The 13,374-nt window shown below is 42.5% G+C and overlaps 1 protein-coding gene across 1 annotated transcript in view; it reads right to left on the bottom strand.

Annotated features, from left to right (window-relative positions):
* Positions 1 to 7,781: 7,781 nt before the first annotated feature.
* Positions 7,782 to 13,374, bottom strand: part of PTGIS (prostaglandin I2 synthase) — an 83,983-nt gene continuing 78,390 nt past the window's right edge. The window contains exon 10 of the mRNA XM_061631340.1: positions 7,782 to 10,796. Coding sequence (XP_061487324.1) covers positions 10,649 to 10,796 — 148 coding nt within the window. The 3' untranslated portion in view covers positions 7,782 to 10,648. The remainder of the gene's footprint in view (positions 10,797 to 13,374) is intronic.

The raw sequence follows: 13,374 nt of genomic DNA, 5'->3' as shown, positions 1-13,374 counted from the left end.
TTGGGGTTATTTGATGAAGCTGAATGTTGGCAGATTCACAGACAGCACAAATTATGGAATTTGCTCCCACAAAATGGACAGGACTGTAGTGTTAAGTTAGTTGAATTTAAGACCTATTGACATTGGTAGAGCAATTCAGTCACCATGCCTTAAGCCCTGTTGGTTTCAATGAGAGCTAAATTCTACTAAAGCTTTCTTCAGGGAGGATTACAATGGACAAGGAAACACATAAGGGGGAAATGGGGATGGGTTTGCTAGCTCTGCCCATCCTCCACCCCCATATCCATCACCTTCCATTTTGTGGAAGTTGATCATCTGCCATGGAGACCTTTTTTTTGAACTCTGGAGGCCCCTTGTAAATATTGTAACCCTAATTTTCCAAGAGGTTCCCCGATGAGAACAGACAGGAGTGGAGCTAGTGTGCTCATCCCTCCCTCACTCCTACCCATGTGTTTACTTCCCTGTTGGGATCATGTAAATGGGATTTGCTCCCAGCTAGTAAGTCTGTATAGGACTGGAGCCTTACTCTCTGGATCCAACCTAATGCACTTATATTTAATAGTATATATTTGAGGGCCAGCATAGAAGTCCCTGGACTTGAGCCTTCCTAACATGGTTGTTAATCCAGACTTCAACAGCACAGAGATTATTTTTCTCAGCAGAACATCACAATGAGTATTAAAAAAGAGGTCTTAATTAACTAAGCGCATCTGTTTGCCATCACATCACATCACATCTGCACCTGCACCTTCCTTTGCACCTTAAAGTACATACGTTGCCATTTGCTCTCTATGTGCAAAGGAAGGCTGGCACAAAATGATTTGTTCACATAGTGATTTAGATGTTCTGAAGCCTAACAGATGTAACCTTGCTGAGAATGAATTCTGCAGCAGAGGCATCCTTTTTTGGGGCCAAGCTTCATAAGCCTGCCATCATTTATTTATGATTCCGCTTGCTATTCAAAGTATAAGATCTTTTTTCCTCTCCTGCCAATATGGTTATTGTAATATACTAATTAATTTCAGGGGATAACATATGGTGGCATCTGCTTTTTTTAAAATCAGTTCTGGGCCATCACGGCCATAACATGAGGAAAAGCTATTGACTAATTTTTCTTTCTCAAGACTAACTTGGAGAAATTCAGCATAACTTCCCTCATTCTCCACATTTTACCTCAACTTACATTGACAGAGTGTTCCTCTTCCGTGGAATCTGTGACCCTCCTGATGTCCTTGGACTACAACTCCCATCAGTCCCAACCAGCATTGTCCATTGTCAGCGATGATGGGAGTTGTAGTCTAACCACATCTGGGAAGGCCACAGGTTCCTACCCCTTCTTTTTAAGCCAAGTTAGACTGCAACCCTATAGCCACTTACCTGGCAGAAAGCTTCATTGAACTCAGTGGGCCTTATTTATGAGTAAACATGTATAGGATTGTGCTATTAAGTAACAGTAAATTCTAACACTTTCTGCAGCATCTCTGTTATCTGTACAGTACCCACGAAGGCATAGGCCATATCAGCACCATACAATTAAAGCACATAGCTTCTCCCAAAGAATCCTGGGAACTGTAGTTTGCTAAGAGTGCTGAGAACTGTAGCTCTGTGAGGGGTGAACTACAGTTCCCAGGAGACTTGGGAGGATGTGCCTATACTCTGCCTTCTCACCCTCTATGTCTTTGAATATTAGAAAGCCCCATATATACTCACCAAGCAGCCTCATAGTAATTGCCGATCAGATATTTTAGGGAAGGATTGGCAGCTTTATTTTCTCTTCCTGTGTCATCAGTTCCTTTCCCCCCCTATGTTGCATCCCCAGCTTTATCTCGGGTGGTAGCAATGACGTTCAGGACAGGTGCTCAGAATGGCTGGCCTTACATCAGTGAAGATGAGGCAGCCTGGCTTGGCTTGCAGATGTGTGCACCATTAAAGGACCGCAAACTGTCAATTACGTATTAAATTTAATTTTCACATTTGTATCCCAGTCTGAGGTCGGGATGGTATACATAGTGACTATCAGCTACCCCACATTACCCTCACAACAACCCTGTGAGATGGTGAGACCGGAAGAAGTGCAAAACACACGTTCTATCACAGCTATAGTCATACAATTTGTATACACGCACAACTTTAAAGGAGGATATGCTTTGCTTTCTGTTTTGTAATCCACAACTAATTCTAAGTACGAAAGGTGGTTTTTAGCTGTTCAGAATGACAAAATGCAGGGCTGGATCCTTCCCCCCCCCTTCTGCCACCAAAGGAAACTTAATTTATACATATTTACAAACAATTAGAGCAACATTTTCCAGGACATTTTTTTCATAATACATACATTAATCATAACAAATATTAATTAAATGAGGGGGGAGGTTATTATTTGCTTGCGGCTTCACAAACATTGGGGATAAATCATGACTTATTATGCCCTCCAAGTGCATCCAGACTCTGAAAAGAAGAAGCGCCTGTCCTGCTGGTTCCATACAAGTACATACTTTGCTGGTGTTCTGTTGGGATCTTCCAATTTTGCTATATACAGTCATCAATGAAGTCAGACCAAATAGTTTAAAATTTGTCTTTTTACTTTGTCCCCTGATCCTAATTATGTTTGTATCTTGTAGCCAGTTCTAGTAACACCATTGAGAAGGAAGGAGATTCTCAAAGTGACCACTACCTTTGTCTATGACCACTAAGGTTGCCATATCCAGACCCGGACTGTCACTTTAATAGCAGTGTGGTGGTGGCAGCAACACCCCCCACTCTGTTGCCCAAGCAGTTAACATGCATGAAATCCATTCCCACTGCTGCGAGATGCAAACTATACCATCCTTTTCCAGTCTGGTGCCGTCCAGATGTTTTGGATTACAGCTCCCATCATGTCTAGCCAGCATGCCAATAGTGGCTAGTGCTCATTGGAACTGATGGGGCAGAAGGCAGGGAGATCCAACCGTAGCTGAAGCCAGAGCCAGGAGCCCTGGGCTAAATACACCCATCTAGTCCCATCATTTACATTGGCAAGATCTGACGATGCAGGAATTTAAGCTTCACCATGAGCCTCCTTCTTCCAATATGATATGAGCATTCCACTTACATACTTAATGGATAAATGTACAAATCTGTTAAATTGTCATTTGCAAAGGTTTACTGCTACAGCCATTTGAAATCAGAAGCTTTGGCTTTTCATGCAGATTCAAAGAGGTGATTATATGGGCACTGAGGACATTTTCAAATGTGTCTATCCTCAGAACATCTATAAAACAAGTGAATTGGGCTAAGAGTTGTAATGAGGACAAATAAATGCTTAGGGGCAGGTGTGTGTGTGTGTGTTCTAGCTCTGCTAGCACATTATTTCCTCTATTTCCAATGTTTAGGCTGTGAGTGATGTAGGTTGTGTAGCCAAACCCCTTGCTGGATCCTACCTTATTTGTTATCTTCATTGCTATGATTCTACACCTTATTGAGGGGAAACTTCCTACTGATGTGGAAATCATATATCAAACAGATGGAAAGCTTTTTAATCTCAGTAGGCTGAAAGCAAAAAGTAAGGTAATGTCAACCTCTTTAGTAGAACTTCAATATGCTGATGATAATGTAGTCTCTGCACCTTCAAACTATCCTAAATGTCTTCGCGGAAGCATATGGAAAGCATGGGCTGTCACTTAATATTAAAAAAACCAAAGTGCTTCATCAACAAGTACGAACTAGTCCCTCTGTAGCACCATCAATCCAGCTTAATGGTGTGACACTGGAGAACGTTGATCACTTCCCCAATCATGGCAGCCATCTCTTTGTAAAAGCTGACATCGATGCTGAAATTCAACATCGTCTGAGTTCTGCAAGTGCCGCATTCTCCCAAATGAAGCGTAGAGTGTTCGAGGATAGGAATATTCGCAGGGAGACCAAAATGCTTATTTACAAAGCCATTGTACAACCAACATTACTGTATGCCTGTGAAACATGGACCATTTATAAACGCCACTCCCAACTTCTTGAAAGATTCCACCAACGCTGCCTCTGGAAAATTCTGCAAATTACTTGGGAAGACAGATGGGTTAATGTTAGCCTTTTGGAAGAAGCAAAGACTACCAGTGTTGAAACAATGATGCTTCAACATCAACTTCGCTGGACTGGCCATGTTGTTTAAATGCCCAATCACCGTCTTCCAAAGCAGCTACTTTACTCCCATCTTAAGGATGAAAAACGGAATATTGGTGGACAGCAAAAGAGGTTTAAAGATGTTCTTAAAGCAAATCTAAAAAAATGTAACATGAGCATCAAGAACTGGGAAGTCTTGGCCCATGAATGTCCCAAATGGAGGTCAGCTATTATCAAAGGTGCTATGGACTTCGAAGAAGCACGAATACAGGGCGAACGGGACAAACATTCCCATAAGATGCTCAGAAATACAGAAGGAAGAAGGGCCATGGCTTGGAGGTAGAACACCTGATTTGCATGCAGAAGGTCCTAGCTTCAATCCCCAGCATCTCCAGTAGGGCTCAGAGAGACTCCTGCCTGAAATCCTGAAGAGCCATTGCCAGTTAGTTTAGACAATACAGAGCTAGATGGACCAATGGTCTGATTCAATTTAAGGCAGCTTCCTATGCGTCTACAATAAAATTATTAGGAGAAACCCTTAAAGGGGATGGACGGCCCTTCTCTCCAAAGAGCCCAATTGGGATTGTGCACAATTGCTGACCAACTGTTGGAAGAGGGAATGGAATGGAATATCCTTCAAATGGCCATGTGGCTGACTGACCGGCGCAGTGAGCAGGAGCACTCGGTGTTGCAACATTTTGTTACAGGCCCCGCTTGTACTAAACTGAAAGCAAAACAGGAACCCCTAGGTACATGCCCGAATTCATATATTTACATACAAAAGTAATTATATAGCGCTATTTCATGTAAAATGCCAAGGCTCTGTGGAACAATATATACAAATACAATAAAACATAATAGAAAACAATACAAAACAGTCATTCAAATGACTGGCTAACTTTAATAAACATTTAAACCAAATAGGCCTGTTGGCATAGAAAGACCTTCAAGGGCTGCCTGAAAGTTAACAGAGAGGCTGCCTGCCAAATCTGTCGAAAGAGCATTCCATAGCATGAGACCAATGACATTAAATGCTCAACTTCTAACCGAGGCAGGTCAGGCTTCTGTGACAAGGGGGGAAAGTAACAGTGCTCCTCTGGATGATCTCAGTGATCGAGCTGGGATACAAGGTATTCAGGTTAGTAAGACATGTTTTCAGGGCTTTGCATATTATCACAACAACTTTGAACCTGGCCCAGTTGCATATAGGCAGCCCGTGCAGATGTTTAGCAGAGGTGTCACATGCTGCCAGCTGTCTGTCCCCATAAGCAGTCTAGCTGCTGCATTCTGCACTAGCTGGAGCTTCTGAATCAGGTTAAATAAATGTAAGCTGAGATAAATCTCCCCTGTAAAAGCTGCAGCTCTTAGGCAGGGCTGTCAGTACCTTGCTCAAAAATAACCTTAATTCTGTGCCAAGAAGAAAAACTAAATTCTACAACCAGTATACTTTAAGCATGTTTTTAGAAACACAGAGAATTATTTGATTTCTATTTCCTTATTTTACTCTGTTGCTGACAGTCATGAGGAAAGGCATTGAGCACTCACATCCTGACCAAAATAAGTTCAGTTCCCCAGATTCAGGAATTTGACCAAGTGATGCCTGCATGTCAGTAACTAAGACTGATTAGAGACTGAAAGTGGAGGTTCTTGATTCTTTAGTATTGAGGTTTATATTGGCCCTTTCTATAAAATATCCAGGTGATTTATAATAAAAAAATAATCAACAATATTCAATAAAAAGAACAATAACCCACAGAAACTATCTAAACAAAACAATGCAGCATAAAACAATGTACAGAATAATTCTAACCATGTCTACTCAAAGATAAGTCCCTTTGAACTGAATGGGACTTACTTCTGAGCAGGCATATTTAAACATTTTACTGTTAAAGATGGTATTCTATGAGAATTCACTGGAATAGCCTGTTGAAAAGCAAGCAATGGATCGAGACATCCCTTGGAAGGTTGTTCCAGATCTTGGATGTCACATCTGAAAAGGCTCCCTCTCAGGTACCCATTTCCAACCCCAAGGAGACCCGTAGCAATCATAAATGCAATTGACCACGTTAGGTAAGCTAGACTGAGTGGAAATGATTAGCCCAAGGTCACACGGTAAGCTTCATGGCTGAGCACATTTGAACCCAGGATTTTCTAAGTCCAACAGTGTAAACAATACACCACACTGCCTCTCCAATTCAGTATCTTAAAACATCTGTTTTAGTGCAATCAAGGTCTTTGAAATGAAACTACGGTAGTTTAATTATGCCAAGCATTCAGTTCATGTATATTTACTCAGGTACAGCTGTCTAGTTGACAGCCAATTTACCTATTAATTAGCAAGATCATTAGAGACCAATGTTCCTTCTTCCTGTTTATCATTCAGAGCGCTGTTATAAACCATAGAAATATTTCTCAACTGCAGAACCTCTGTGTAAGGTGGGTTGGGTTCCCCACTGGATGTCTACTGTGCTTGTGCCGATCTGATCTGTCCAAGTAATCTCATCAGAGGTTAATGGGAACCGGTTGCTCACCTGCTGAAATTCCCTCTGTTACATAACTGTTGAAGGCAGAGGAGCCCTGTTCTCTTTTACATCTGGCTACCCTATCTCTGGGACATTGTGAAGAAATAAGACAGATATTGCCAGCTTGACACTTGCAGATATACATGCATTTCGTGGTGCACACAGAGTCCCTCCCCTTGCTGAAATTAGACTTGAAAGAAACATTCTCTTGTAGCCAACTGAATAGGGAAAGGGCTGTAGCTCTGTGGTAGAACATCTGCCTTGCATGCAGAGATGCCCAGGTTCATTCCCTACCATCTCTGGGGAGGGCTGGGGTACACTCCTGCCTGAAACCCTGAAGAGCTGCTGCCAGTCAGTGCAGACAATACTGAGCTAGATGGACCAATAGTCTGACTCAGTGTAAGGCAGCTTCCTATGTTCCTAATAGGCTGCGGTGTGTACTTGGTTATGGGTGTGTGTGGTGCCCACAACAGTTTCTCTGGTTTGCAAATGCACCCATGGGCCCAAAAAAGTTGGTGACCTAATACTTTTGTGAATGCAGCTCAGTTTTGATTTGCTATGAGGCATGGGTGGGCGATGGGTTGCTGTTAATGAAAACAAAAACAGACCTCCCCCTTCCCACAGTTCCGGGCTTGTGGGTCAAGTTTTGCAATTCTACGGATCCTAGCCCCCCACTCATACATCCAGAGAAAGGGAGAATGGCCCTTGTAGTAGCCCATATGAAAGTATGCAGAAGCTCTGATGACAGGACATATCCATGGATGTGAACAGGGATGGAGCTGTCCTAGCTGCTCCTGCTCCCAATTTCTGCACAGTCAGCTGAACATCTGGACAGAAGTTATGCATATAAAGCTGTATGTACGCACAGATGGTGGGGAAAACCAGGGGAAAATGGTTGCTTGAGTCGGTATGCCTTAGTTGGTGGCAGGACAGGGTCTGGGAGGTGGTTGAGTGAGACAGATGATGCTTACTGGCTGTGTGTGTGTGTGCATGCACACACGCACATATGAACTTGGTTTGACATGCAAAGATTTGAGCTGTGGCCTCTGCCTCCCTCCCTGCCTGCCTACCTTACCAGCGGAGAGCAAAGTGTTGGGCCACTGCCTGAGGTTACAGCAAAGCATTTAGATTGGACACACCTGGAAGAGCAACAGGGTTCATGGCCAATCCGTATTTATTTATTATTTATTATTTCAATTTATATACCGCCCTTAGCAAAATAGCTCTCAGGGCGGTGAACAAACAAGATAAAATACAATATATCATAATAAAAATACAAAAACATATACAAACAACAAAAAGCACAGCAAAAACAAAATAAATACTACAAAAATTAAAAATACAAATTAAAAGGTTAAAAAAAGATTAAGAAGATTAAAATGCCTGGGAGCATAAAAAGGTCTTTACCTGGCGCCGAAAAGATGGAAGTGTAGGCGCCAGGCGTACCTCTTTGGGGAGGCTGTTCCACAACTCAGGGGCCACCACAGAAAAGGCCCTAGATCTCGTAACCACCCTCCGGGCTTCCCGATGGGTTGGTACCCGGAGGAGGGCCTTAGATTCTGAACGAAGTGAGCGGGTAGGTTCATAGAGAGAGAGGCGTTCCACAAGGTATTGAGGTCCCACGCCGTGTAAGGCTTTATAGGTCAAAACCAGCACCTTGAATCTCGCCCGGAAGCAAATAGGAAGCCAGTGCAGACGCGCCAGGACAGGTGTTATATGCGAAGACCGACTGGTCCTCGTCAATAATCTGGCAGCTGCGTTCTGCACCAGCTGAAGCTTCCGAACTGTCTTCAAGGGCAGCCCTACGTAGAGCGCATTACAGTAATCCAATCTTGAAGTTACCAGAGCGTGGACAACGGAGGCGAGGTCGTCCCTGTCTAGATAGGGGCGTAGTTGGGCTACCAGACGAAATGTGTGTGAAGCTGACTTCCAAGCGACTAGTGTAGTGTAGGCGACTAGTGTGTTCATAGCCCAAGGTAAAACATGCTGGATTTGCAGCTTCCAAGGTTTTGGAGTAAAAATGGGTGGAGTTTAATTAGTATTCAGAAAATGTTGGTGGAGGCGCACTGAAGCCAGCACAAATGCAAGTGTGTCTCTAGTCTACCTATACATAGTCACTGATATTTGGCTTCCTTAAAATAGTAGCACTAGAAAGGAAAAGTGTATCTGTAACTATTTTTTTTATTCAGGTGGCTTCAATTTTTTTAAAGTTTGCAGTTAATGACTGAAGCTTTGTTAACTACTGTAACTAGCAGCATAATCCTATGCATGTCAACTGAGAAGAAAGGCCCCTTGAGTTCAATGACACTTACTTGCTGGTAAGGTTGTGTGATTCAGAGCATGCTTCCCCCCCACACTTTTCCCAGAAGTAAGTCCACTCAGTTCAATGAAGCTTACTGTAAAGTATACACAGGATTGCAACTTTAGTGATAAAACAGAGGGTGAGGAAAACCAGACAAGGAAGAAAAAAAAAGAGGTACATAGTTATCTAGAGATTAGCAAAACCCACCATTTGGTCTGTTTTATCCAGGCTAGTTTTGTCATTTTCATGGTCTACTGTCTGGATCACCTTTCTGTGATATGCAGACAACCAGACATTGAGTCCTTCTGGAAAAACCCTAAAGCATAAAACACTAACTTAACAAGTACTAGTCAACCTGACAGATGTGTGTCAATTATCTTTTCAGTCCTTTCTGTTACCCATTGAATTCAAGCAGGTTGTTTACTCATTGTTCCTGTCACATGGAGATCACTATAAAGGATTTGACATGGTGAGATTTTTGCAATTTTCCAGCAGCTTTGTGGATATACACTACTTTGTAGCTCCAAAAAAGATTGGCTTGCAGTGATGTGGTGAAAGTCACCGAGGGCTCCACCAGACATCCTTTTTATTGTACATGCATGACCATTTATGCTCATGGTGGTATTGGTTATACACAATCCTGCTTTCAATAATGTTTGTGCCTGCAAAAGTTTATGGATGAGCATCCTGCTTCATTTGTAATAGGCGTGTGTCTCGTAGGTTCCTGATGAAATGTATAGGGGGAGGGAGGATTGTCCTGCTTTTGTTGCATGATAGTGTAAGAGTGCCTCTCTGAATGGCAATATCATAGTAACACTGGGGAAGCATTGCAGAGCAACGAATAAAACAGAATGATGTATGGATGGTCTAGTATAAATCCACCACTAAGGCACCATTATTATGTCAGTCACACTTTGCAGAAATACACTGGCAAAAAAACACCAATCTGGAGGGGGCCCAAATCCATCTGGCTAGCCTTTGCAAATAAAAAGCTTGCAGATGCCACAGAGGACAATTTAAAATGGCCTCTTTGTGGCTATAACATATAAATACACCTTGGCAACCAATGTGACATCAAAATAAACTTCATCTGAAACCTATTATTATTTATTTAATTAATTTGTATCCCGCCCTTCCTCCCAGCAGGAGCCCAGGGTGGCAAACAAGGCACTAAAAACACTTGAAAACATCATAAAAACAAATCTTAAAATACATCAAGACAAAGCATTAAAAACATTTTAAAAACTTTTTAAAAAAGGGTTAAAAACATTATTAAAAACATATTAAGCAATTCTGACACAGACACAGACTGGGATAGCTCTCAACTTAAAAGGCTTGTTGAAAAAGAAAAGTCTTCAAAAGGCGCCGAAAAGATAGCAGAGATGGCGTCTGCCTAATATTCAAAGGGAGGGAATTCCACGGGGTAGGTGCTGCAACACTAAAGGTCCGTTTCCTATATTGTGCAGAACGAACCTCCTGATAAGATGGTATCTGCAGGTGGCCCTCACCTGCAGAGTGCAGTGATCGACTGGGTATATAAGGGGTAAGACGGTCTTTCAGGCACCCTGGTCCTGAGCTGTATAGGGCTTTGTACACCAGAACTAGAACCTTGAACTTGGCCCGGTAGCAAATGGGCAGCCGGCTGTTTTCTAGAAGAAAATGAGCAGCTGTTTTCTAGAAGAAAATGAAGAAATACCCAGAATAGCTCCATTAGGTTAAGAAAGGCACAATTTTACTGAACTTTCAATTTATATCTAACTATGATTTCTTTTTCTGGTTGTAACATTCCAAAGCCATATCTTTCCTTGTCAAAGCCTGGGATCTTCGTATTGGGATCTTTCAGCTCCAAATCAAAACAGCTTAAGAGGAGGAAAACACACCTGAAATGAGAAAAATAATCTGATCAGGGTAGGACCAAAGACAGGAGCGGTCAGCATGTAACCCTTGGTTACATGTATCCTTCAGCCTAATTACAAACAAACAGACAGACAAAAAACCTTTGTGAGCAATCAGTTCAAACCTCTGGCAAGAACAATCTGCCTGTCATTTTGTCCCCCCAACCCCACAGGCAGCCTGTTGGGTAGGGAATAGGGATGGGTGAGAATTCTGCTGAATTCAGATTTAATACTGGATTTTTCAATGGCCCACATGTATTCATCTTTGTGGAGTGATCCTGTTTGCTTTGAACTTCAGTATCTTTCCCCTGACAACAGATTTCCCCCCTCGAATATGGAAATGGAAATGGACTGCCTTCAAGTCGATTCCAACTTATGGTGACCCTATGAATAGGGTTTTCATGGTAAGTGGTATTCAGAGGTGGTTTACCGTTGCCTTCCTCTGTGGCTGAGAGGCAGTAACTGGCCCAAGGTCACCCAGTGAGCTTCATGGCTGTGGGGGGATTTGAACCCTGGTCTCCTAGGTCATAGTCCAACACCTTAACCACTGTTCTTTTATTGATTTTACAGGCAGCACAGCATAGAAGGACATCTCTCTCTCTGTGCTACCACCCCTCCACTCGAATAATTCAAGCTCCAAGTGGGGAGGAAGCAAGCCTAGCATCATCACTCAACCCAGCTGGGCCCTGGCTAAGAGCCCCCCTCCTTAGGGTGAGAGGGTGGAGCCTGCTTTGTGATTCGCAGATGCTCCCAGACACCCCTCTGATATAGGCGGTGTGGGCTAAAAGAAGCCCACCTGCCTCACCTAAAATGGTGACGGGGCATCAGTGCACACACCCCATATAATGTGCACAAATGCCTGTGCATGCTTGCCATCACCTAAGGTGGTAGTGGGGGCATCCCTAAGGGGTTGATTCCCCCATTGCCATCTTGGGTATGACAGGTTTGCCTGCACAGCATGTGGAGCTTGCACACTGATGCCAGAGGTAGGTGGGGCAGGTGGGCCTATATAGGCTCCATATCACCTGTATCAGGAGGGGGTGTTGGGCTGAATGGCACTGCAGGCCGGTGCCCAGGGATCCAGTCAAACCTAGTGCCAGCCCTGTGAGGAAGCAAGTCAAGCCTATATTAATGGAGGAGGAGGAGGAGGTGAAGCTGCTTTCATTTCAAAATGGATTTCTATGATGAAAAGAAAGGCTGGGTATAAATGTAACAAACAAACAAACTCTACCGAAGAGGTGATCCATAAATCAGTATAGAAATAAGTATTCTCATGGGTGAAATCCAATAGAATGGCACACACCCTCCAGATCTGGGTCATGTAGAATTTCAGTGGCAAAAATAATGTGACGAAGCTTGTATGATTTTAAATCATTCAAAGCTGCCACCTGCAATGACTTAGCAATGCTACTTAACATTTCTTTCTATGGAAAAATAGATGGATGGCAAAGGACTCCCTGGTGTGGTCTATATGAAAATACTGTGACATGCTCATGTTTAATTATTCAAAGACAGATGTGGATGGCATCTGGCCCCATCAAGGGCTCCTCCAAATGATATATTTATTGAGCATTTATCCTTATTTGCTCGCACAAAGCATATGTGGAGGTTAGATTCCATCCCATTTTTATTAAGCATTTGTTCTGATTTGTTTGCTGAGTGGTTATATGACAATGAGCATTTGTCCTCAATTCATTTTGATTTGCCTGTGGGTGTTCATATATCTTCCCGTTAATCATTTTTTCATCCCACACTTTTCAATTATTTCCCTGTCACTTTCTAAATCACAAAAAGTCTGGTTCTTTTAAAAGTGGATTCATTATGCTAGGGCAACAGAGTTCCTTGATTCACTTTAGTGAAGCAAACCTAAATTTCAAGGTATACCCTTGAATCCCTTCTGCAAAATACAGACAGTCTGGAGGCACCCTTAGTCTGAGATTGTAGCTGAATGCAAGGCTCATTAATTTTAAGCATATTAATTTTAAGCATATTTTAAGCATATTTTTGCACTTGATTAGAAATCCAGGACAGCAGGGATGGTCAAGAGTGAATGGGGTCCTTGAGCCAAAAAAAGGTTGGCTACCCTTGTCATTCCGATTGTAAAGTGCTCGAGATAGGACTGAAAGCAGATGATGGATTTCTGTGGCCAAAGAGATCTGGCCTTGTACATTGCCTGGATGGGAGATTGCCTGAACCCTAATGTAGGAAGTTGCCTTATCCTTAGAGAGACCATTGGTCCATCTAACTTGGTATTAGCCCTTAAATATTAGACAGGTGCCATCTCTGTTATCTTTTCGGCACCTACTGAAGACCTTTCTCTTTTAACAAGCCTTTTAAGTAGAGACCTAATCCCAGTCTGCGTCTGTGTTAGAATTGCTTTTTAATATGTTTTTAATTTTTTTAAAAAACAATGTTTTTAACCTCTTTTTTAAGATGTCTTGAAAGCTTTTTAAATAACATTTTTAAAGATGTTTTGTTTTAATGTATTTTAAAGTCTGTTTTTATGATGTTTTAAAGTGCTTTTAGTGCTTCTGTTTGCCGTCCTGGGCTCCTGCTGGGAGGA

This window comes from Rhineura floridana, chromosome 6, assembly GCF_030035675.1.
Source record: "Rhineura floridana isolate rRhiFlo1 chromosome 6, rRhiFlo1.hap2, whole genome shotgun sequence".
Lineage (NCBI taxonomy): Eukaryota > Metazoa > Chordata > Lepidosauria > Squamata > Rhineuridae > Rhineura > Rhineura floridana.
The sequence above is the reverse complement of the archived record's forward strand: the minus strand, read 5'-3'. Positions and strand labels throughout refer to the sequence as shown.